Raw genomic sequence first — 26958 nt, forward strand, 5'->3', positions numbered from 1 at the left:
ATGAACATACACGTGATGTCACAGGAAATCATACACTACTATTATGGGACACGGGGGCTCCTGACAGTACTCTTCCACGCACCTTCCAAGATGGGCGGGATGCAGTTCTCTTGCACCGGGCTCGGTTTGCGGATTCCCAGCTGTTTGCATTGCTCTATCAGCCACGATGAAAGCCCCAACTTCGTAAAGGCGTCCATCATTTCCCCACACACACGTGGTACTGGCAGCACTTCCGGTATGACGTCACCACTGTGCGCCTTAGACATGCCAGCGGAGGTGCCGTGCGCATGCGCGGAGGGGGATCCGCACACAGGCGGAAGTGGCGCGCAGCAGGCCGGGTGACGTGTCTGCTGTAGAGATGGCTGCTCAGGGAGAGGTTGACGAGCTGTTCGATATCAAAAACTGGTTCTATATTGGCAGCTACCAACAGAGCATCAATGAGGCGCAGAAAGTGAAGGTGAGGAGCCGCACAGCCGTTACTGTGTGATTAGGGGACATATAGAAAATGAGAGTCCTCAGTGGGGAAGATGGTAGCAAATAGCAAGCCTGGAGGTAAGCACGGAAACCACAACCATCATTACCGACCTGTACGGACCTCCGAGGACGCTCAGTGTTTAATGTTTGCATAGTTACTGGCTGGAACAGTATGGGAGGATAGTAATGATTGCATATAAGTATGTGCACAGCTGTGCAGAGGATTTCAGGAGCTCACTGCTAGGAGTCAGGATCTTGATAATTGAAGGGGAGAGTCCTGGTCTACATGTTCTATAAGTCAGACGCAGGAGCCAGTGTATTTCTTCCCCCGCTGCTACTGGGAATATGGGTGACTGCATGTATCCACAGATGGGCCTCCTGTGTGCGCCAATGGGAGTGATTATATACACGCCTGGGGGCTACACGATGACCCTATGTGGCCAAAGATTGCTCTGCTGCAGCCGGTTATCTCCTTAGTAATCCCAGACCCCAATGTGCATGTAAATGTGCTAGTGTGGGCACATGGCTGTGGCTGAGCTTCACCTTAGGCTACACTCACACAAACGTAAATGGTCGATGTACAAACTGCAATGCCGGACTGACCTTGGGTTTCCTGATCCGAACTAACAGCTTCGTAAGCAAATGTGAGGCTGTTATTTCGGGTGTGGAGTTCTGCAGTACATCTGGGCTTTGCGGATTGTATAATACATTCTTGTGAGTGGTGCCTAATGTCAGTGGACAGCTTCTAGGTACTTCTGTTAGATTCTTGCATTGATCATTGCAGATTTTCTTTACCCTTTTGCTTTTTTTGTGTTTTGCAGACTTCAAGCCCAGAGAAAGAGGTGGAGAGAGATGTGTTCCTGTATCGGGCATATATAGCACAGGTATATAATGAGATTTGTCTCTGCAGTTATAAAACCTGTTCTTGCACCCTCATTACTGTCCTTCTTTCTTTCTTGGTAACAGAGGAAGTATGGGGTTGTTTTGGATGAAATTTGCTCTAATTCCAGTGCCGAGTTGCAGGCTGTTCGCATGTTTGCAGAGTATTTGTCCAATGAAAGCCGCAGGTATGTGCATAACATCTTATGGCCCTAATTGTTTAATTTTTGGCTCACTACTTTAGGACATGGCCTTTTTTTCCTTGTGTATTATAACTTACAGTTTTACACACACGTGTCACAGGTGTGTCCGGTGTGACAGACAGTCATCCTAGATCCGGCTGTAGTAGGTCTTTACGTTTAGCTCGAGCATCTTCTTGATTTTTCCATCTCTATTGTGGAGCGATATATTTCTCCCTCTGGGACCCAATAGTTACCTTTACCTGCTGCTAAAGGTTTAAATAATAATTTTATTTCTATAGCGCCAACATATTCCGCAGCACTTTACATTATAGAGGGGACTTGTACAGACAATAGACATTACAGCGTAACAATAAACACAGATCAAAACAGATACCAAGAGGAGTGAGGACCCTGCTCGCAAGCTTACAATCTGAGGTAAAAGGGGAGACACTAAAGGTGGATGGTAACAATTGCTTTCTTTGTTTGGACCAGCCATAGTGTAAGGATCGGGTGTTCATGTAAAGCTGCATTAACTAGTTATCACTGGAGCATTTTGTGGGTGAGTAATAAATTTATACTGAATTCTGGAGTGGATGGCTAACCAGTGTAATGACTGGCACAAGGTAGAGGCATCGGTGTAACGATTGGTGAGGAGTTACAATAGTCCAGATGAGAATGAATGAGTGAAACGGTAAGAGTTTTTGCAGAGTCAAAAGTAAGAAAAGGGCGAATTCTAGGAATGTTTTTGAGGTGCAGATAACAAGAGCGAGCCAGTGATTGGATGTGGAGGGTGAATGAAAGCTTGGAATCAAGTTTGACCCCAAGGCAGCGGGCATGTTTCTGGGGAGTAATAGTAGAACCACACAAGGAAGTGGCAATGTCGGGCATAGGTAGATTAGTGGAGACAGGAAACACAAGGAGTTCGGTTTTTGACAGGTTCAGCTTCAGATAGAGGGAGGACATGATGTTAGAGACAGCGGTAAGACAATCACTGGTATTTTCTAAAAAGGCAGGCGTGATATCAGGAGAAGTGTATAATTGGGTGTCATCAGCATAGAGATGGTACTGGAACCCAAATCTACTGATTGTTTGTCCAATAGGGGCAGTATACAAAGAGAAGAGGAGGGGGCCTAGGACTGATAATTGAGGAACCCCAACAGTAAGGGGAAGGTGAGAGGAGGAGGAACCAGCAAAAGATACGGTGAAGGCGCGGTCAGAGAGGTAGGAGGAGAACCAGGAGAGAACGGTGTTCTTGAGGCTGATGGAGTGTAGCATAGCGAGGAGGAGCTGATGAGCCACAGTGTTGAATGCTGCAGAAAGATCCAGGAGAATTAGCATGGAGTAGTGACCATTAGATTTAGTTGTTAGTAGGTCATTAGAGACTTTATGAGGGCAGTTTCAGTAGAGTGTAAAGATCGGAAACCGGATTGTAGAGAGTCGAGAAGAGCGTTATCCGAGAGATAGTGGATAAGACGGGAGTGGACCAGGCGTTCCAGGAGTTTAGAGATGAAGGGAAGATTAGAGACAGGTCTATAGTTAGCGGCACAGTGTTGGTTGGGGGATGGTTTTTTTTTAAGTAATGGATGTATGATGGCATGCTTAAAGGGACTCTGTCACCTGAATTTGGAGGGAACAATTTTCAGTCATATGGGCTGGGTTTTCGGGTGTTTGATTCACCCTTTCCTTACCCGCTGGCTGTATGCTGGCTGCAATATTGGATTGAAGTTCATTCTCTGTCCTCCATAGTACACGCGTGCGTAAGGCAAGATTGCCTTGTACAGGCATGTACTACGGAGGACAGAGAATGAACTTCAATCCAATATTGCAGCCAGCATGCAGCCAGCGGGTAAGGAAAGGGTGAATCAAACACCCGAAAACCCCGCCCATATGACTGAAAATTGTTCCCTCCAAATTCAGGTGACAGAGTCCCTTTAAATGAGGAGGGAAAGCTACCAGAAGAGAGGTTGAATATTTTTGTTAGGTGAGTGGTGACAGCAGGGGAAAGGGACTGGAGGAGATATGAAGGAATAGGGTCACTGGTGCAAGTAGTAGTGCGAGAAGATGCAAGGAGCCTGATCACTTCTTCTGTTACTGGCTCAAAATCAGAGAGTGAGCTAGATTCAGTGGGAGGGAGGGCAGTGCATGGTTTGAAGGGATTGGAAGAAAATTTCCTGTCAGATATGGTCAATTTTTTCTTTGAAGTAATTGGCCAGATTGGCCAAATATATTTAACTAGATGGTGGCACGATTCTAACGCATCTGGTATTCTAGAATATGTATGTAGTATATAACACAGCCCACGCAGTATATAACACAGCCCACGTGGTATATAGCACAGCGACGCAGTATAGAACACAGGCCACACAGTATAGAACACAGGCCACGCAGTAAATATCAGTGTGGGCACCAGATCCCTGTTAAAAAACAAAAACAAAAAACAATTAAAATAAAAAATAGTTATATACTCACCTTTCGTCGGCCCCCGGATCCAGACCAGGCTTTTGGCGATGCTCCTCGCGACGCTCCGTTCCCAGTAATGCCTTTCGGCAATAACCTGTGATCATGTAGCGGTCTCGCGAGACCGCTACGTCATCATCTCGCGGGACCGCTACGTGATCTCGAGTCATTGCCGCAATGCTTTCTTGGACCGGAGCGTCGCGAGGAGCGGGAAAGGCGGACGCCGGAAGGTGAAAATGTTTGGTTTTTTTTTAAAATTATTTTTAACATTATCTGTTTTTACTATTGATGCTGCATAGGCAGCATCAATAGTAAAAAGTGAAGCGGTGTTTAACTCCCGCCCCAATATTGCTGATTGGTCGCGGCCGGCCGCGACCAATCAGCGACTCGGGATTTCCGTTACGGAAGTTACAGACAAACAGACGGAAGTACCCCTTAGACAATTATATATATATAGATTGCTGCAGCATGGTGCGGGTGTTAGCTCATACTTGCCTCAGTCTTGCTCGAAGCTCTAGCAGTCAGTTAGTGTCTTCCCTGAGGACCCTTGGAGGATTACTGACGTGATATCTTGGTGGTATTCTCAAAGCTAAGTGTTTTCCCCCTTCCGTCTACCCTCTCTGTCTTCAGTTTTAGTGGGGACTATCCAGGGCCTATCGCTGGGGTCAGGCAGGGATTAGGTTCCTGCTCGGCGATAGGTGCAGAACCTGTATAGGGACGTTTAGGAAAGACAGGGTGATTTTAGATCTGCCTAAGGGGTCTCCCCTCACCTCTTCCCTAGTGTTTGGGCTTCCCTCTTCCAGTTGTTGTGTACTTACTTACTTCACCCAGCGTGACATGTGTGTGTACTTTGTGTTGTTCTTTATTTTGTGACACTTGAAACTTGAATTTCATACTATTTCACAAGTATTCTCTGATGTTATTGGGGGTGCCCATGAGCACCACTGTGTGAGGAAAGCCTGTGATGTAGGCTAAAGCATAGCTGTGGGTCGGTTAGCAATGTGCTATCACTTGCTGTGGTAAGCATAACCCTTTAATATAACATTCCATTAAATAGTGTTTCTTTTGCTCCTTGACTGTAGCCCATCTACTTTTTATCACTCATTTCTGTATATTTGTGTCATGCATTTAAGGGATAAAAAGCTTTAATTGAAAGGTTTAGATTTGTCTTTACTTATCACATATGATGCTTGACAGTTGTCAGCTTGTGTGGAGATTAGTAGAGGATTTTTATGTGTTTGCTTTCCCCTTCACACTGTGCTTGGATATTTCCACAGTTTTTATATTTTAATGTATCTTTTCTTTTTCTAGGGATGCTATTGTCTCTGACCTTGATAAAAAGATGGCTAAAAGTGTTGATGTCACCAACACAACATTCCTGTTAATGGCAGCTGCAATCTATTTTCATGATGGCAATGCGGATGCTGCCCTCCGTACTCTTCACCAGGGAGACAGCCTGGAATGGTAGGTGACTGAGCCATTATCACACCATCTGGCTTGTATCTTCTGGTATGTTAGGCTAATAAATGTCAGTTTGTGAGGGAGACCACTGAGTACAGTTCTCTGCAGTCTGTGTATGTAATTTCCATAGGCATTAAATGGCACAATAATGACCTTGCATAATCGTCTCTCCATTCAATCTCCTCCTTTAAAAGGGATGTGCACTTCTGTGATGAAGATAACCTATCCTTATGATCATCAATATCAGACTGGTGGAAGTTTTACACTATGCACCTACATCATCAGCTTTTATCAGATGTGTTTTTTTATTTTAATCTTTTTACATTTTTTTTTTTCCTAAATGACCAATATACCTATTTGTTCAAAAGGAGATTTCCCTTGCACAGTTTTGTAACATACTGGTGATCAGAATTGTCACACGGATGCTGTGACGGGGATATGTCATTACAGGGAAACATTGAGGTCAACAAACTTGTGCAGTGAAATGGAGCATACTGGGTCTGTATACTGCACATTGGCTGCAAGCTGTCAGAGCAGTATAGTAGAACAGTATGGTATGAGATAGCAGGCCTATATTATCCTGTATATAGCATCTGGTGACTGTACGCACAGTATACTGGATATTATGTTCCTGGTATATAATATGATGGACTATAACAGACCTCAGATGGTTTATGCAAGTCAATTATATTATAACTACATCAGATATTATACCACTCCTCTATTATCCTGTATATAACATTTGATATCTGTGCACATAGTGTATTCTCTCCAGTATACAGGATACAATGTGACTGGTATATATTACAGTCATGGCCAAAAGTTTTGAGAATGACACCAAAATTATATTTTCACATGATCTGCTGCCCTCTGGTTTTTATTAGTGTTTGTCTGATGTTTATATCACATACAGAAATATAATTGCAATCATATTATGAGTACCAATAGGTTATATTGACAGTTAGAATGAGTTAATGCAGCAAGTCAATATTTGCAGTGTTGACCCTTCTTCTTCAAGACCTCTGCAATTCTCCCTGGCATGCTCTCAATCAACTTCTGGACCAAATCCTGACTGATAGCAGTCCATTCTTGCATAATCAATGCTTGCATTTTGCCACAATTTGTTGGTTTTTGTTTGTCCACCCGTCTCTTGATGACTGACCACAAGTTCTCAATGGGATTAAGATCTGGGGAGTTTCCAGGCCATGGACCCAAAATCTCTGTTTTGTTCCATGAGCCATTTAGTTATCACCTTTGCTTTATGGCAAGGTGCTCCATCATGCTGGAAAAGGCATTGTTGGGCGCCAAACTGCTCTTGGACGGTTGGGAGAAGTTGCTCTTGGAGGACATTCTGGTACCATTCTTTATTCATGGCTGTGTTTTTAGGCAAGACTGTGAGTGAGCCGATTCCCTTGGCTGAGAAGCAACCCCACACATGAATGGTTTCAGGATGCTTTACAGTTGGCATGAGACAAGACTGGTGGTAGCGCTCACCTCTTCTTCTCCGAATAAGCTGTTTTCCAGATGTCCCAAACAATCGAAAAGGGGATTCATCAGAGAAAATGACTTTACCCCAGTCCTCAGCAGTCCACTCCCTGTACCTTTTGCAGAATATCAGTCGCTCCCTGATGTTTTTTCTGGAGAGAAGTGGCTTCTTTGCTGCCCTCCTTGAAACCAGGCCTTGCTCAAAGAATTTCCGCCTCACAGTGCGTGCAGAAGCACTCACACCAGCCTGCTGCCATTCCTGAGCAAGCTCGGCACCGCTGGTAGTCCGATCCCGCAGCTGAAACAGTTTTAAGATACGGTCCTGGCGCTTGCTGGTCTTTCTTGGGCACCCTGGAGCCTTTTTGACAACAATGGAAGCTCTCTCCTTGAAGTTCTTGATGATGCGATAGATTGTTGACTGAGGTGCAATCTTTGTAGCTGCGATACTCTTCCCTGTTAGGCCATTTTTGTGCAGTGCAATGATGGCTGCACGTGTTTCTTTAGAGATAACCATGGTTAACTGAAGAGAAACAATGATACCAAGCACCAGCCTCCTTTTAAAGTGTCCAGTGATGTTATTCTTACTTAATCATGACTGACTGATCGCCAGCCCTGTCCTCATCAACACCCACACCTGTGTTAATGGATCAATCACTACAACGATGTTAGCTGCTCCTTTTAAGGCAGGACTGCAATGATGTTGAAATGTGTTTTGGGGGTTAAAGTTCATTTTCTGGGCAAATATTGACTTTGCAAGTACAGTAATTGCTGTTAAGCTGATCACTCTGACATTCAGGAGTATATGCAAATTGCCATTAGAAAAAATGACGCAGTAGACTTTGGAAAAATTAATATTTGTCTCATTCTCAAAATTTTTTGCCATGACTGTATACTAAAACCACCATTGTACCAGGCATTATTTTGTATATACAATATAGCCAGGTTCACGGTTCTGTATGGTCAGGCCCGTGTTCTGCTGAGGATGGCATGAGTTATTGCAGTAGACTGAATTTTCACGCAGATCAGGTGACTCTTACATTGATGAAGTCGCACTGACGGCTTGCCTTACATCCATCTGAACGTTCACGCTGCTGCTATAAGTCATAGTGAGCCTCAGCAGAGTGACAGCAGGTCTGACAATACAGGTGTATGCACGGCATTGAATAGGTGGTGAACCACGTCCTCCCACCTCCTCTCTGTATACGTCTGCCTCTCCAGCACTGTCCTGCTACCTCACTTTGTCCACACTGTGGCACTCATTCCCCTGGTATGGCCATGGCCCCACCAAAATTGAGTTAATAGAATGGATTAGATTAATCTAGCAGCTTTATTGAATTTTGCTGTGTTTTTATTCTTCATGCAGCAATAAAATTGCTTGAAGAAGTCTTCTACGTGCAACTTTCAAAGTTGTTTTCACACTTTTGAAGGTGGAAGGGAGTAAATCTTTGTTTCCCCAGCCTATAATGTCATGCCATACTTGTGCTGCAAATTCATGTTATTCATAAAGCAGATAATCCCGCATCTGTCATTTCTTACTGAAGCTCTAATGATTTACTTTACTAGTACAAAATGTCAACTCATCCTAATTCTTATAGGTCTCATCTACCGTATATACTCGAGTATAAGCTGACCCGAGTATAAGCCGACCCCCCTAATTTTGCCACAAAAAACTGGGAAAACTTATTGACTCGAGTATAAGCCTAGGGTGGAAAATGCAGCAGCTACCGGTGAATTTCAAAAATAAAAATAGATACTCCATACTGTTCATTATGGCCCCATAGCTGTGCCATATAGTGCTCTGCACCATTATTGCCCCATAGCTGTGCCATATAGTGCTCTGCACCGTTGATTATTGCCCCATAGCTGTGCCATATAGTGCTCTGCACCATTATTGTCCCATAGCTGTGCCATACAGTGCTCTGCACCATTATTGCCCCATAGCTGTGCCATATAGTGCTCCGCACCGTCCATTATTGCCCCATAGCTGTGCCATACAGTGCTCTGCACCATTATTGCCCCATAGCTGTGCCATATAGTGCTCTGCACCGTCCATTATTGCCCCATAGCTGTGCCATACAGTGCTCTGCACCATTATTGCCCCATAGCTGTGCCATACAGTGCTCTGCACCATTACTGCCCCATAGCTGTGCCATATAGTGCTCTGCACCATTATTGCCCCATAGCTGTGTCATATAGTGCTCTGCACCATTATTGCCCCATAGCTGTGCCATATAGTGCTCTGCACCATTACTGCCCCATAGCTGTGCCATATAGTGCTCTGCACCATTACTGCCCCATAGCTGTGCCATATAGTGCTCTGCACCGTTGCCCCATAGCTGTGCCATACAGTGCTCTGCACCATTGCCCCATAGCTCTGCCATATAGTGCTCTGCACCGTCCATTATTGCCCCATAGCTGTGCTGCTGCTGCAATAAAAATAATAAAACACATACTCACCTCTCTTGCAGCTCCTCGGCGCCATCTTCCCGGCGTCTCCCTGCACTGACTGATCAGGCAGAGGGCGGCGCGCACACTATATGCGTCATCGCGCCCTCTGACCTGCACAGTCAGTGAGGAGAGAGAGAGAGACGCCGGGAAGATGGAGACAGCGCCCGGCGTGTGGAACGCGGACAGGTGAATATGTAATACTTACCTGCTCCCGGCGTCCCGCTCCTTCCCCCGGACAGCTGGTCTTCGGTGCCGCAGCCTCTTCCTCTATCAGCGGTCACCGGCACCGCTTCATTAGAGAAATGAATTATGCGGCTCCGCCCCTATGGGAGGTGGAGCAGCCTATTCATTTCTCTAATGAGCGGTCCCACGTGACCGCTCAGGGGAAGAGGCTGCTGCACCCGGAGACCGTGGGACGGGCAGGGGGAGCGACAGGAGCGCCGGGACTAGGTGAGTATGCATCAGCGCCCTCTCCCCCTCACCCGCCGACCCCACCGCCGACCGTGACTCGAGTATAAGCCGAGGGGGCACTTTCAGCCCAAAAATTTGGGCTGAAAATCTCGGCTTATACTCGAGTATATACGGTAATTCTGTATTAGCAGTGACACCTAGTGGTGGTAAAACACAGGACAGCTAAGAAGCACTGAATTGCTTTTATAACAATTCGCTATATTTTAAATGTTCAAATATTTTAACAATATTATTACCAGAATTAGATATGCATCGAAATTGAATATACAGACTAAAATTGCTATTTATTTCTGGTTAGTTTTTGCTGTAGCCAAATGTATTTTATCTGTTCTCTTCTAGGATCTATAACTTTTTTTTTCCTATCAACATAAGCCTTTTGAGGGTTTGTAGTATATAGTATAATTTAATTACTTTTTTTGCTAAACTAATTGTAGCTTTTATGGCCATAAATTAATTTACTGCAGAATGTATTTGTAATTAGGGAAAAAAAAGGTCTTTGTGGAATGGTGAGAAAAAGTCTTATTTGTGCCATTGTTGCAGCAAAAAGCACACCGTAACTTTATTCTGCTGCTCATTACAATTGCGGAAATGTAAAATTTACATTTTTTATTTTACAATTAAAAAAAACCAAAACATTTCACTTACAAGTGTAGATGTAGAGATTTGTCATCTGCGTATAAAAAGATCTTAAGAGTAAAGGGAAAAATGTTAACAAATTATCATCTTACCCATTTCAGCATGGCGACAATTATCCAGATACTTCTGAAAATAGACAGACTTGATCTGGCTCGGTAAGTGCAGTTTTTTTTTTAATTGTAACTTCATACTGTCATTATTTTTATACACTGGATAGTCCTAAAGACGCGCACTCGGAAAATAGGTAGCGGTGCTGGCTAGACGGGGATCAGACCCAGGTACTAAAGTACATAGTATACAGCCGCACTCGTGAGAGTTCCTTCAAAATATATATTTTTATTATTCTGCACAAAAGTTCACCACAGTGGTAAATAACAGAAAAATGAAAAAATATATCCAACGTTTAGACCCGAGCTCGGGTCTTTCTCAAATTCTCAAGTGTGAGTAGTAGTAGAGATAAGCTGAAGATGAGCTGGTACCTCGTATATAGCAGTGAGCTCCTCCACAGTGAACGCATGGTACACTGCATGGATATTATGAGAATGTCCTGATGACACAGGCCTCATTGATGCTACCAGGCAACCCACTACCACCAATGTATTAACTTACGTACTTCTCATCTGAAGCTCACTGCTGTATACGAGGTACCAGCTCATCTTCAGCTTCTCTCTACTACTACTCACACTTGCGAACTTGAGAAAGGCTTGGGTCGAAATGTTAAGAAACTGCTTGGATATTTATTTTTTCACATTTCTGTCATTTACCACTGTGGTGAACTTTTGTGCAGAATAATATAAATATATATTTTGAAGGAACCCTCACGAGTGCGGCTGTATACTATAATATATTTTGTACACTGACATGATGATAACCACTTTGATGAATTAAATAACCTATATTGCTCTTTTGCTGCCATTGTTATGAGGCAATCAATTTTTAAAGTTGTGTTGGAAGCAGGAAAAATATCCAAGTGTAAAGACCTGAACCTCTTTGTAAGGGTATGTGCCCACGATCTGCAGTTGTTGCGGGTTTGATGCTGAGTACTTGTACAAACCCGCAGCGGCCAGATGTTACAGCATAGTAGATGTGATTTCTAGAAATGTGATTTCTGAAGGCCATTGGTCACTCAGGATTTTATTTACGGGTATGAAACTACAGGGGGCTGAATATAAATACACGTCACAATTTTCAGATTTATATTGTTAAATTAATTAGAAAACGATGTATCATTTTCTTTATATTTCAGAAATACTTGCTACTTAGTATTGTTATATTACATAAAATCCCAATTAAAAAAATGTAAGTTTCTGGGTGTAACATGAAACAATGTGTAAAAGTTTGTGAGATATGAATACTTTTTCAAAGACATTGTATAAATTAATTCAGATTTAGGTAATAAAATATTGTGTGGGAGTGCTTATTTAAGTAAGCACTGTGCCAAAGGAGTGATATACTCACAATCTCACAATAAAAAGTGAAAGAATTACACTTTATCTGAAATGTTGTGAATGACCAGAATGTTAAATGTAATGTTGTCTTTTTTCACAATCTATAATCAAAAAATGTAAGAGAGCAGGAGTTATTCTGCAGTCCTCAACAGCGACTGCTACACATTGAAGAGAGCTGTAATGAGGCTCTGTCAGTGGTCGCCCAGCTACTCTGAAATGGAACCACGAACATGCTTAAAGGGAACCTGTCACCCCCAAAATGGAAGTTGAACTAAGCCCACCGGCATCTGGGTCTTATCTACAGCATTCTGTAATGCTGTAGATAAGCCCCCGATGTATCCTGAAAGATGAGAAAAAGAGGTTAGATTATACTCACCCAGGGGCGGTCCCGGTCCGATGGGCGTTTCAGTCCTGTCCGGGGCCTCCCATCTTCATAAGATGACGTCCTCTTCTTGTCTTCACGCTGCGGCTCCGGCGCAGACGTACTTTGTCTGCCCTGTTGAGGGCAGAGCAAAGTACTGCAGTGCGCAGGCCTCTCTGACCTTTCCCGGCGCCTGCGCACTGCAGTACTTTGCTCTGCCCTCAACAGGGCAGACAAAGTATGTCTGCGCCGGAGCTGCGGCGTGAAGACAGGAAGAGGACGTGATCGTAAGAACATGGGAGGCGCTGGACCGGACCGCGACACCCATCGGACCTGGACCGCAATGGGGACCGCACCTGGGTGAGTATAATCTAACCTCTTTTTCTCATCTTTCAGGATATATCGGGGGCTTATCTACAGCATTCCAGAATGCTGTAGATAAGCCCCTGATGCCGGTGGGCTTCGCTCACCTTCCATTTTGGGGGTGACAGGTTCCCTTTTATGCAAGCTCCCAGAGCCCTAGAGTTGCACTGCCATTCACCCTTCAAAACCTATACAGGGATCTGGACTTACACAAGGATCCCTGGGCAAGGCCCTCAGAGTCGGCTGCTGTTCGGTGGTGCAAGCTGGTAAGAAGAATAGTCAGGTAGCTGGGTCAAAACCAAGAGGACCAAGAGGAGAAACATCAATAAACAAAGTTAGAATATCATCAAAAAGTTGATTTATTTCAGTTCTTCAATACAAACAGTGAAACTCGTATATTATATAGGCATTACAAACCGTGATCTATTTCAAGAGTTTATTTCTGTTAATGTTGATGATTATGGCTTGCAGCCAATAAAAACCCAAAAGTCATTATCTCAGTAAATTAGAATTATTAACAAAAAAACACCTGCTAAGGCTTTCTAAGCATTGAAAAAGGTCCCTTAGTCTGTTTCAGTAGGCTCCACAATCATGGGGAAGACTGCTGACTTGACAAGTGTCCAGAAGCAGTGATTGACACACTCCACAAGGAGGGTAAGCCACAAAAGGTCATTGCTAAAGAAGCTGGCTGTTCAGAGTGCTGTATCCAAGCATATTAATGGAAAGTTGAGTGGAAGGAAAAAGTGTGGTAGAAAAAGGTGCACAAGCAATCGGGATAACCGCAGCCTTGAAAGGATTGTTAAGAAAAGGCCATTCAAAAATTTGGGGGAGATTCACATGGAGTGGACTGCTGCTGGAGTCATTGCTTCAAGAGCCACCACACACAGACATATCCAGGACATGGGCTACAAGTGTCACATTCCTTGTGTCAAGCCACTCATGACCAACAGACAACGCCAGAAGTGTCTTACCTGGGCCAAGAAGAAAAAGAACTGCACTGTTGCTCAGTGGTCCAAGGTGTTTCAGATGAAAGTAAATTTTGCATTTCATTTGGACATCAAGGTCCCAGAGTCTGGAGGAAGAGTGGAGAGGCACAAAATCTAAGCTGCCTGAGGTCTAGTGTGAAGTTTCCACAATCAGTGATGATTTGGGGAGCCATGTCATCTGCTGGTGTAGGTCCACTGTGTTTTATCAAGACCAAAGTCAGCGCAACCGTCTACCAGGAAATATTAGAACACTTCATGCTTCCCTCTGCCGACAAGCGTTTTGGAGATGGAAATTTCATTCTCCAGTAGGATTTGGCACCTGTCCACACTGCCAAAAGTACCAATACCTGGTTTAAAAACAACAGTATCACTGTGCTTGATTGGCCAGGAAACCCACCTGACCTTAACCCCATAGAGAATCTATGGAGTATTGACAAGAGGAAGATGACACCAGACCCAACAATGCAGATGAGCTGAAGGCTGCTATTAACCCCTTTCTGACATCTGACGTACTATCCCGTCGAGGTGGGGTGGGCCCGTATGACCACCGACGGGATAGTACGTCATACGCGATCGGCCGCGCTCACGGGGGGAGCGAAGCCGATCGCGGCCGGGTGTCAGCTGCATATCGCAGCTGACATCCGGCACTATGTGCCAGGAGCGGTCACGGACCGCCCCCGGCACATTAACCCCCGGCACACCGATCAAACATGATCGCGGTGTACCGGCGGTATAGGGAAGCATCGCGCAGGGAGGGGGCTCCCTGCGGGCTTCCCTGAGACCCCCGGAGCAACGCGATATGATCGCGTTGCTCAGAGGGTCTCCTACCTCCCTCCTCGCCGCAGGTCCCGGATCCAAGATGGCCGCGGCATCCGTGTCCTGCAGGGAGGGAGGTGGCTTACCGAGTGCCTGCTCAGAGCAGGCGCTGGTAAGCCTGCAGCCCTGCACAGCAGATCGTCGATCTGACAGAGTGCTGTGCACACTGTCAGATCAATGATCTGTAATGTCCCTCCCTGGGACAAAGTAAAAAAGTAAAAAAAAAATTCCCCACATGTGTGTAAAAAAAAAAATAAAAAAAATATCCTAAATAAAGAAAAAAAATATATATATATTATTCCCATAAATACATTTCTTTAGCTAAATAAAATAAAAAAATAAGTACACATATTTAGTATCGCCGCGTCCGTAACGACCCAACCTATAAAACTGCCCCACTAGTTAACCCCTTCAGTAAACACCGTAAGGAAAAAAAAAAAAAAAAACGAGGCAAAAAACAACGCTTTATTATCATACCGCCGAACAAAAAGTGGAATAACACGCGATCAAAAAGACTGATATAAATAACCATGGTACCGCTGAAAACGTCATCTTGTCCCGCAAAAAACGAGCCGCCATACAGCATCATCAGCAAAAAAATAAAAAAGTTATAGTCCTGAGAATAAAGCGATACCAAAATAATTATTTTTTCTATGAAATAGTTTTTATCGTATAAAAGTGCCAAAACATAAAAAAAATGATATAAATGAGATATCGCTGTAATCGTACTGACCCGACGAATAAAACTGCTTTATCAATTTTACCAAACGCGGAACGGTATAAACGCCTCCCCCAAAAGAAATTCATGAATAGCTGGTTTTTGATCACTCTGCCTCACAAAAATCGGAATAAAAAGCGATCAAAAAATGTCACGTGTCCGAAAATGTTACCAATAAAAACTCGTCCCGCAGAAAACAAGATCTCACATGACTCTGTGGACTCAAATATGGAAAAATTACAGCTCTCAAAATGTGGTAACGCAAAAAATATTTTTTGCAATGAAAAGCGTCTTTCAGTGTGTGACGGCTGCCAATCATAAAAATCCGCTAAAAAACCCGCTATAAAAGTAAATCAAACCCCCCTTCATCACCCCCTTAGTTAGGGAAAAATAAAAAAATGTATTTATTTCCATTTTCCCATTAGGGTTAGGGTTAGGGCTAGAGTTAGGGCTAGAGTTAGGGCTAGAGTTAGGGCTAGAGTTAGGGCTAGAGTTAGGGCTAGAGTTAGGGCTAGAGTTAGGGCTAGAGTTAGGGCTAGAGTTAGGGCTAGAGTTAGGGCTAGAGTTAGGGCTAGAGTTAGGGCTAGAGTTAGGGCTAGAGTTAGGGCTAGAGTTAGGGCTAGAGTTAGGGCTAGAGTTAGGGCTAGAGTTAGGGCTAGAGTTAGGGCTAGAGTTAGGGCTAGAGTTAGGGCTAGAGTTAGGGCTAGAGTTAGGGCTAGAGTTAGGGCTAGGGCAAGGGCTAGGGTTAGGGTTAGGGTTGGGGCTAGTGTTAGGGCTAGTGTTAGGGCTAGTGTTAGGGCTAGTGTTAGGGCTAGTGTTAGGGCTAGTGATAGGGCTAGTGATAGGGCTAGTGATAGGGCTAGTGATAGGGCTAGTGATAGGGTTGGGGCTAGGGTTGGGGCTACAGTTAGGGTTGGGACTAAAGATAGGGTTAGGGTTTGGATTACATTTACGGTTGGGAATAGGGTTGGGTGTGTCTGGGTTAGAGGAGTGGTTAGGATTACTGTTGGGATTAGGGTAAGGGGTGTGTTTGGATTAGGGTTTCAGTTATAATTGGGGGGTTTCCACTGTTTAGGCACATCAGGGGCTCTCCAAACGGGACATGGCATCCGATCTGAATTCCAGCCAATTCTGCGTTGAAAAAGCAGTGCTCCTTCCCTTCAGAGCTCTCCCGTGTGCCCAAACAGGGGTTTACCCCAACATATGGGGTATCAGCGTACTCAGGACAAATTGGACATCATCTGTTGGGGTCCAATTTATCCTGCTACCCTTGGGAAAATACAAAACTGGGGGCCAAAAAAGAAGTTTTGTGGGAAAAAAAAGATTTTTTTATTTTCACGGCTCTGCGTTGTAAACTGTAGTGAGACACTTGGGGGTTCAAAGTTCTCACAACACATCTAGATAAGTTCCTTGGGGGGTCTAGTTTCCGATATGGGGTCACTTGTGGGGGGTTTGTACTGTTTGGGTACATCAGGGGCTCTGCAAATGCAACGTGACGCCTGCAGACCAATCCATTTAAGTCTGCATTCCAAATGGCGCTCCTTCCCTTCCGAGTTCTGTCATGCGCCCAAACAGTGGTTCCCCCCCACATATGGGGTATCAGCGTACTCAGAACAAATTGGACAACAACTTTTGGGGTCCAATTTATCCTGATACCCTTGTGAAAATACAAAACTGGGGGCTAAAAAATCATTTTTGTGAAAAAAAAAAAGGAATTTTTATTTTCACGGCTCTGCGATATAAACTGTAGTGAAACACTTGGGGGTTCAAAGCTCTCAAAACACATCTAGATAAGTTCCTTAGGGGGTCTACTTTCCAAAATGGTGTCACTTGTGGGGGTTTTTAATGTGGCATCCCATCTTAATTCCAGTCAATTTTGCATTGAAAAGTAAAATAGCGCTCCTTCCCTTCCGAGCTCTGCTGTGCGCCCAAACAGTGGTTTACCCCCACATATGGGGTATCGTCGTACTCAGGACAAATTGCACAACAACTTTTGTGGTCTAATTTCTTCTCTTACCCTTGGGGAAATAAAAAAATGGGGGCGAAAAAATCATTTTTGTGAAAAAATATGATTTTTTATTTTTACGGCTCTGCATTATAAACTTCTGTGAAGCACTTGTTGGGTCAAAGTGCTCAACACACATCTAGATAAGTTCCTTAAGGGGTCTACTTTCCAAAATGGTGTCACTTGTGGGGGGTTTCAATGTTTAGGCACATCAGGGGCTCTCCAAATGCAACATGGCGTCCCATCTCAATTCCAGTCAATTTTGCATTGAAAAGTCAAATGGCGCTCCTTCCCTTCCGAGCTCTGCCCTGCGCCCAAACAATGGTTTACACCCACATATGGGGTATCAGCGTACTCAGGACAAATTGCACAACAATTTTTGGGGTCTATTTTCTCCTGTTACCCTTGGTAAAATAAAACAAATTGGAGCTGAAATAAATTTTGTGTGAAAAAAAGTTAAATGTTCATTTTTATTTAAACATTCCAAAAATTCCTGTGAAACACCTGAAGGGTTAATAAACTTCTTGAAAGTGGTTTTGAGTACCTTGATGGGTGCAGTTTTTAGAATGGTGTCACACTTGGGTATTTTCTATCATATAGACCCCTCAAAATGACTTCAAATGAGATGTGGTCCCTAAAAAAAAATGGTGTTGTAAAAATGAGAAATTGCTGGTCAACTTTTAACCCTTATAACTCCGTCACAAAAAAAAAATTTTGGTTACAAAATTGTGCTGATGTAAAGTAGACATGTGGGAAATGTTACTTATTAAGTATTTTGCGTGACATATGTCTGTGATTTAAGGGCATAAAAATTCAAAGTTGGAAAATTGCGAAATTTTCTAAATTTTCGCCAAATATTCGTTTTTTTCACAAATAAACGCAAGTTATATCGAAGAAATTTTACCACTATCATGAAGTACAATATGTCACGAAAAAACAATGTCAGAATCGCCAAGATCCGTTGAAGCGTTCCAGAGTTATAACCTCATAAAGAGACAGTAGTCAGAATTACAAAAATTGGCCCGGTCATTAACGTGCAAACCACCCTTGGGGGTGAAGGGGTTAAAGTAACCTGGGCTTCCATAACACCTCAGCAGTGCCACAGGCTGATCGCTTCCATGTCACGCCACTTTGATGCAGTAATTGATGCAAAAGGAGCCCCAACCAAGTATTGAGTGCATTTAGTGAACATACATTTCAGTAGGCCAACATTTCGGGTTTTAAAATCATTTTTCAAGCTGGTGATATAAAGTATTCTAATTTACTGAGATAATGACTTTTGGGTTTTCATTGGCTGTAAGCCATAATCATCATTAACAGAAATAAACACTAAATGGATCACTCTGTTTGTAATGACTCTCTATAATGAGTTTCACTTTTTGTATTGAAGAACAAATAAACTAACTTTTTGATGATATTCTAATTTAGTGAGAAGCCCCTGTATATCTGGCAGGTTCCAGCAGTAAGCTGGAAGCTTTATTGGGGTGTGGTGCTTTCCTGTTGACTGAAGCAAGGAGCTGATAACATTTGCTAGACAGCACAGATCCCCATACTGTCAACCAGCCACCCTAACCTTAGTGGCTGGAAAGAGCCTGTGCTGTCCAGAGCTTCTGAATCTGACATCTCCTATCACCAGCCCCCGCAGAGTGCATACGACAGCGCCTCACGACATAAACAGACATCGTAGGAGCAGATGCTGGAGGACAGGGATTAAGCTGTACATCTAATTTGGCCACCGACGTTAATAACAGCTGATTGTTGCGGGTGCACACACCAATCTGATTTAGATGACATATCCTCAGAATATCTCATACCCACAGAACTTCTTAAATTGTTCACACCATTTGGATGAAAAGTTGATATTAATGCACAAACCTATTGAGCACATGGCTGTTCTTCAGTTTTTGATCCTCCCAGTTATTCCTTCCTCAGCTGACTGTACTATAACACATTTTTATATGCATATACTTTTGCTAGCTAAAACACAAAGCCGTGAGAAAGCTGGGTTACCAAGGCTGTGTCAGGGTGAGCTCAGCCATAGGCCATTTTTTTCTGCTCCACAAAACACAAATGAGGAGCAATACAAGGAGGCGAGTTATATAAAGGCTCGGCAGGAAATGTGAGACATTAGTAACAGTCCTACGGGAAGGAGAGGAGGTTAGAATGCACATCTAATTTGCACTGAACAGTGAAATACCTGATGATAAAGTCATGGGCTGATACATGGATGACCAAAGTCCTTTGGGGTACGCGCCCACGATGTGGAATTGCTGCGGTTTTTGATGTTAGGTATTTATGCCAGATGTTGCAGCATAGTGGATGGGATTTCTAGAAATCCCTTGTCCACTGTGCGTCTATGTGCACCTGCGGATCACCCGTGGAAACTGACATGCAGTGCGGGTTTACGAGCTGCAGCATTTCGTTTACTCTTGTGAAGACACAAATTTCCACAATAGAATGTATTTGGATGCAGAAAATCTGCATGGTTTAGTGAACACATGTGTGATCTGGATGCAGCAAATGTATGCTATTTCCAAAGTGCTGCTACTTCCTAATTGTGGGAACATAGCCTTTGACAGGTTCTGTGCACCGGAAGATCCTGAAACACTCTGTCAATGTAAAATCCAGGCGCAGCATCAGTTGTTAAGAACACCCCCACTTCTTGGAATCTGTGCTGCTTGTCTCTTACTATAGACAGATTAGTCCTGCTAACAGGTGGTGGAGAGCAAATTGCTGGGACACATCAAGCGGTTGTAACCTTGAAGCATTGTTTCATTATTAAGAAACTTTTTTGCTAATAAAAGTAACTTAAACTTTGAAAGTTTATATTCATTAGAACTCTAATAAGAATTTGTTATAACAACAGCGACCATTTGTGAGCCGAGTCTTTTTTTGTCATTGAGTATAACCATGTTTTGCATCTCCACCTTCAGTGATAAAATAAGACATAATTTCTTTTTTTTATGATTCCATGTATCTAGCTGTATCAGAGATCTGTGTCTTTTTTTTTCCAATGGGACTATTTTGGGGTACATATAATTAAAAACTTACTGTATATACTCGAGTATAAGCCGAGGATTTCAGCCCATTTATTTGGGTTGAAAGTCCCCCTCTCAGCTTGTACTTGAGTCATACCCAGGGGGTCGGCAGTGGAGGGGGAGCGGGGGCTGTCTAATTATACTCTCCTACTCCTGTCGCGGTCCCTGCAGGTCCCTGCTTCCCCGGCGCCGCAGCTTCTTCCTGTACTGAGCGGTCACATGGTACTGCTCATTACAGTAATGATTATGTGGCTCCACCTCCCATAGGGGTGGAGCCGCATATTCATTACTGTAATGAGCAGTAACGGTGACCGCTCAATACAAGAAGAAGCTGCGGCGCCGGGGACTGCGCCAGGAGCAGGTGACGCTTCTGCAGTGACTCTCAGGTCAGATGGCACGGTGACGTGGTTAGTGCGCGCCCTCTGCCTGATCGTCAGTGCAGAAGACACTGAAGACGGAGCGGTGCCGGAACGAGGAGCAGGTGAATATTGAAAGTGCCAGGGGACCTGAGCGACGGAGAGGTGAGTATGTGATTGATTTTTTTTTTTTTTTTTTTTTTTTTATCGCAGCAACAGCAAATGGGGCAAGTGTCTGTATGGGGCCATAATCAACGTTTGTGCAGCACTGCATGGGGCAAGTGTCTATATGGAGCATCCTATGGGGTCATAATTAACGTTTGTGGAGTATTATATGGGGCAAGTGTCTGTATGGAGCATCTTATGGGGCCATAATCAAGGTTTCTGTAGCACTATATGGCACAAATATCTTTATGGAGCATCTTATGGGGCCATAATCAACGTTTGTGCAGCACTATATGGCGCAAATATCTTTATGGAGCATCTTATGGGGCCATAATTAACGTTTGTGGAGCATTTATATGGGGCAAGTGTCTGTATGGAGCATCTTATAGGGCCATAATTAACATTTGTGCAGCATTATATTGGGCAAATGTGTCTATGGCGCATCTTATGGGGGGCCATTATTAACCTTTATGCAGGATTATATGGGGCATATTTTGTATGGAGCATCTTATGGGGCCATCATAAACTTTATGGAGCATTATATGGGGCTCCTGATTCAATATGGATATTCAAAAACACAACCTACTGATGTCTCAATTAATTTTACTTTTATTGGTATCTATTTTTACTTTTGACATTTACCGGTAGCTGCTGCATTTCGCACCCTAGGCATATACTCGAGTCATTAAGTTTTCCCCGTTTTTTTGTGGCAAAATTAGGGGGGGTCGGCTTATACTCGGGTCGGCTTATACTCGAGTATATGCGGTAATTGTTCCATTGATTACTTCCTTTTTTTTTTTTTTTTTTTCTTTTTCTTTTTTTTTCACTTTGTCAGTCAACATGCTAAATAATATCAAATCTATATAGTGTTTCTTTTCTATTTCACTTTTGTGCAAAAAGATATATATATATATATATACACAGCAGCACATGTACATGTATCTAGGCCATGTGAAAACAGACAAATATTCAATATGAACTACCGTATACTTCTCAAAAATATTTTTCACAAATTTTTTCAAAAATTTTTTTATTTTCATAAAACTTACAGTAATAGATGAAATGAAGATTCTTAGCGCATAAATTGGCCAATTCATGTGTGCCCATCAACCACGGCAAGGTGATCTCCCCTGATGGGTCCTACTCTACCGTACATGCCACTTTTGGGCCACCAGCCTACAACTATGGACAAAACATGTCACTCTGGGCTAAACCTACAATTTATGGGCAGGTAGAGTTGATTACCGCGACCTGCAAGGTCAATGGGAGGAGTGCAAGATCAGTCTGGATGCAGCCACATCCAATAACTAAATAGAGAAAAAAAAAAACAACCAGCACTCCTAATGTGAACACGTGCAAAGCTGCAAACTGCATCATATATGCATTTTTATCTATATGATGCAGTTTGCAGCTTTGCACGTGTTCACATTAGGAGTGCTGGTTGTTGTTTTTTTTTCTCTATTTAGTTATTGGACCCCTGGACGAAGCTTTCCTCAGCGAAACGCACGTCGGGTGTCGTGGGTCCCTGACTGGTGGCTTATATTTTGGTAACTATGGTCCTTCCTTTATATGTACTGTGAACATTTTGGTGACCGTACGGCAGTTGTCCATGATGTTGCGGTTGTCGGTGACATTGCACTCGTTATTAAGATGTATTTATTTCTCATTAGTCTTTTTATATATTAACAATCAACATTAATACATACATATTTCTTATATTCTATTTAAATAATTCTTGTGCATTGTCATCTATGACCTCTGCATTGGGGATACTGCTGGTTATACTTGCAGGATTCTTTGCGGGTGTGTATATACGTACTATATGAATGATTGGAAGGTTGCTCATATATATATATATATATATATATATATATATATATATATATATATATATATATATATATATATATATATATATATATATATATATATTCTTTGCCACTGTTCCAGTCATACCTGTTGGTTGCCTCTGTATTTTGGTTGCTCCATAATTTTATGTGTGGTATATGGTTTTAGATATGTTCAAAATAAAGTTTGTACTTTTTCATATTTTATGGCCTGGTGCCCATTCTTGGTGTTAATAATAATTATCACTTGGCTTAATTTTGATTAAAGGCGATATTATAGGTGTTAATAATGCTGTAGATACAGTTATATGAAAAAGTTTGGGCACCCCTATTCTTATCTTAATGTTTTATAAAAATTGTTTTTTTTGCAACAGCTATTTCAGTTTCATATATCTAATAACTGTTGGACACAGTAATGTTTCTGCCTTGAAATGAGGTTTATTGTACTAACAGAAAATGTGCAATCTGCATTCAAACAAAATTTGACAGGTGCATAAGTATGGGCACCCTTATCATTTTCTTGTTTTAAATACTCCTACCTACTTTTTACTGACTTACTAAAGCACTTTTTTTGGTTTTGTAACCTCATTGAGCTGTGAACTTTATAGCTAGGTGTATGCAATCATGAGAAAAGCTACTTAAAGTGGCCACTTGCAAGTTGTTCTCCTGTTTGAATCTCCTCCGAAGAGTGGCATCATGGGCTCCTCAAAACAACTGTCAAATAATTTGAAAACAAAGATTATTCAACATAGTTGTTCAGGGGAAGGATACAAAAAGCTGTCTCAGAGATTTAACCTGTCAATTTCCACTGTGAGGAACATGGTAAGGAAATGGAAGAACACAGGTATAGTTCTTGTTAAGGCCAGAAGTGGCAGGCCAAGAAAAACATCAGAAAGGCAGAGAAGAATGGTGAGATCAGTCAAGGACAATCCTCAGACCACCTCCAGAGAGCTGCAGCATCAACTTGCTGCAGATGGTGTCACTGTGCATCGGTCAACTATACAACGCACTTTGCACAAGGAGAAGCTGTATGGGAGAGAGATGCGAAAGAAGCAGTTTCTGCAAGCATGCCACAAACCGAGTCGGCTGAGGTATGCAAAAGCACATTTGGAGAAGCCAATTTCCTTTTGGAAGAAGGTCCTGTGGACTGATGAAACCAAGATTGAGTTGTTTGGTCATACAAAAAGGCGTTATGCATGGCGGCAAAAAAACACCGCATTCCAAGAAAAACCCTTGCTACCCACAGTAAAATTTGGTGGAGATTCCATCATGCTTTGGGGCTGTGTGGCCAATGCCGGCACCGGGAATCTTGTTAAAGTTGAGGGACGCATGGATTCCTCTCAGTATCAGCAGATTCTTGACAATAATGTTCATGAATCAGTGACAAAGTTGAAGTTATGCAGGGGATGGATCTTTCAGCAAGACAATAATCCAAAACACCGCTCCAAATCTACTCAGGCATTCATGCAGAGGAACAATTACACTGTTCTGGAATGGCCATCCCAGTCCCCAGACCTGAATATCATTGAACATCTGTGGGATCATTTGAAGAGGGCTGTCCATGCTCGGCAACCATCAAACTTAACTGAACTGGAATTGTTTTGTAAAGAGGAATGGTCAAAAATACCCTCATCCAGGATCCAGGAACTCATTAAAAGCTACAGGAAGCGACTAGAGGCTGTTATTTTTGCAAAAGGAGGATCTACTAAATATTAATGTCACTTTTCTGGTGAGGTGCCCATACTTATGCACCTGTAAAATTTTGTTTGCATGCAGATTGCACATTTTCTGTCAGTACAATAAACCTCATTTCAAGGCAGAAACATTACTGTGTCCAACAGTTATTAGATATATGAAACTGAAATAGCTGTTGCAAAAAAAAACAATTTTTATAAAACATTAAGCTTAAGATTAATAGCGGTGCCCAAACTTTTTCATATAACTGTAAGCCCCCAATGTATCCTGAAAGATGAGAAAAAGAGGTTAGATTATACTCACAGAATGCTGTAGATAAGCCCCTGATGACGGTGGGGTTACCTCACCCTCAATTTTGGGGGTGACAGGATCCCTTTAAATCTGCAATTAGTCTTTTTGCTATGCAATCTGAAAGCAACATGATGGAGGGAGAAAGACCCTGATTCCAGCAATGTGTTCCTTACTAATTTGCATGCTGTTATTTTGATAAAATATTTTCTGTGCTGCAGATCTAGCAGTGCCCAAAATGTCAAACCCTGTATAACCTCCCCCACAGCTTTCTGTATACAGAGGACATTGATAGAAAGCTGCTAATCCATGTAGGAGGCAGTGTTACACAGAGCAGGAGGATTTCATTCCAAGCGGCAACTAGTGATCTACTTACGATAAAACGCTGATTGTATTGAAACTGCAGGAAGCAGCCCAGCAAGAAACACATAACTGGAATCAGGGTCTCTGTCCTTACACCATGCTGTTCTTAATTACACAGCGAAAACCTGATGAGAGATTCCTTTTTAAGGCTTGATTTTTACAGGACAATTGATAGTTTCTATAGGTATCACTTTCATTTAAATGCAAGGTTTTTTTTAAAGGAAATCTGTCACCTCATATTTCGTATATAAACTGTGGCCACTGGGATCAGGGGCTTATCTGCAGCATTCTGTAATGCTGTAGATAAGCCCCAGATGTAACCTGAAAGATGAGAAAAACAGGTGATATTATACTCACCCAGGGGCGGTCCCGGTGCGGTCCGGTCCGATGGGCGTCGTGGTCCGGGTCTGGCGCCTCCCATCTTCATGCGATGACGTCCTCGTCTTTGCTTCCTGCCGCTGCTCCTACGCAGGCGTACTGATTTGCGCAGGCGTACTGCAGTGCGCAGGCGCCGGGCCTCTGGCGTTTCCTGGTGCCTGCGCAGGCGTACTTTATCTGTTCTGTTGAGGGCAGAGCAAAGTACTGCAGGAAGCAAAGAAGAGGACGTCATCGTAAGAAGATATGAGGCCCCGGACCGCGACGCCCACCGGACTGGACAGCATCGGGACCTGTTTTTCTTATCTTTCAGGTTACATCGGGGGCTTATCTTCAGAATTACAGAATGCTGTAGATAAGCCCCTGATGCTGGTGGCCGCAGTTTATATACGAAATATGAGGTGACAGATTCCCTTTAAATCTCTTTTTATTCCAATTAAAGGAGACTAGGTGAAAACCCCCACAATGTTTAGGCACTGTTATTGGGGGTGGGGGAAGGGTCTCCTATTGGTCTGATGAGGAAAAGGGCAACAGATAAAGCCTACTTCCCTCCCTAGTGACACACCTGGGATAATCTTTGATCCCCTGGAATACAGCAGGGGTCCAGCTATCAGTTACCAGCAGGCTGTGTTGGTGATAACACTTGAGCCTGTGCTATCCCCATGAGCTACATACAGTATATGGCATGGTGCGTTAAGGGGTAAACTGTAGACGTTCCTGATTTTCAAACACGGGAGCACATTTTTATTGAATCTGGAAATGACTGAAAACCAATATTGAACATTTTCAAGGCATTACTTGTTTGGTAATATTTAAGGAAAACTTGTATAATTTCACTGTTACTGTTTCATAATTTTTTTTTCTTTCATTGTAGCAAAGAACTAAAGAAGATGGCGGATACAGATGAGGATGCAACACTGACCCAGCTGGCGACAGCATGGGTTAACATTGCCCTGGTCAGTATGTAGTATGTGCTGTAAATCGGCAGAAAATGTAAGGTTACATTTAAAGGGGTTGTCTCAAGACCATCTGTATCTATATGCCTCTTACATCGGGACGTCATACAGGCGGCACTCCCCAATCTGGATCTCCCTTTGTAAGCCACTCTATTAAAGCATCACCTGTTCTGGCAGAATCAAGCTACTGAGCACCCCTTTAAAGGGACTCTGTCACCTGAATTTGGAGGGAACAATTTTCAGCTATAGAGGCGGGGTTTTCGGGTGTTTGATTCACCCTTTCCTTACCCGCTGGCTGCAATATTGGATTGAAGTTCATTCTCTGTCCTCCATAGTACACGCCTGCACAAGGCAATCTTACCTTACGCTGGCGTGTACTATGGAGGACAGAGAATGAACTTCAATCCAATATTGCAGCCAGCATGCAGCCAGCGGGTAAGGAAAGGGTGAATCAAACACCCGAAAACCCCGCCCCTATGGCTGAAAATTGTTCCCTCCAAATTCAGGTGACAGAGTCCCTTTAAGGATATGTAGTTTAGAAAGTATGATTAGCCAGAATATTGGATAATAGGCAACCAATACCTGCTCCCCTTGGCGTGACTCTTAGGTTTATAGTAGAACTTGTTTTGACCTAATGGAGTCTCTCTAGGTGACTGACCTTCTTTCTTCTCGATATCATCTCATG

General features: G+C 43.1%; 2 protein-coding genes across 2 annotated transcripts in view; one reads left to right on the plus strand and one right to left on the minus strand.

The window, feature by feature from the left end:
* The window catches only part of DDX49 (DEAD-box helicase 49), a 41619-nt gene extending 41314 nt beyond the window's left edge, over nt 1-305 (minus strand). Inside the window, exon 1 of the mRNA XM_077252698.1 lies at nt 83-305. Coding sequence (XP_077108813.1) covers nt 83-266 — 184 coding nt within the window. The 5' untranslated portion in view covers nt 267-305. The remainder of the gene's footprint in view (nt 1-82) is intronic.
* The window catches only part of COPE (coat protein complex I subunit epsilon), a 39888-nt gene continuing 13222 nt past the window's right edge, over nt 293-26958 (plus strand). The window contains exons 1-6 of the mRNA XM_077252709.1: nt 293-457; nt 1296-1358; nt 1441-1541; nt 5304-5456; nt 10595-10648; nt 26192-26273. Of these exons, the coding sequence (XP_077108824.1) occupies nt 359-457; nt 1296-1358; nt 1441-1541; nt 5304-5456; nt 10595-10648; nt 26192-26273 (552 nt within the window). The 5' untranslated portion in view covers nt 293-358. The remainder of the gene's footprint in view (nt 458-1295; nt 1359-1440; nt 1542-5303; nt 5457-10594; nt 10649-26191; nt 26274-26958) is intronic.

The sequence above is a fragment of the Ranitomeya variabilis genome, chromosome 1 (genome assembly GCF_051348905.1).
Source record: "Ranitomeya variabilis isolate aRanVar5 chromosome 1, aRanVar5.hap1, whole genome shotgun sequence".
Classification (NCBI taxonomy): Eukaryota; Metazoa; Chordata; class Amphibia; order Anura; family Dendrobatidae; genus Ranitomeya; species Ranitomeya variabilis.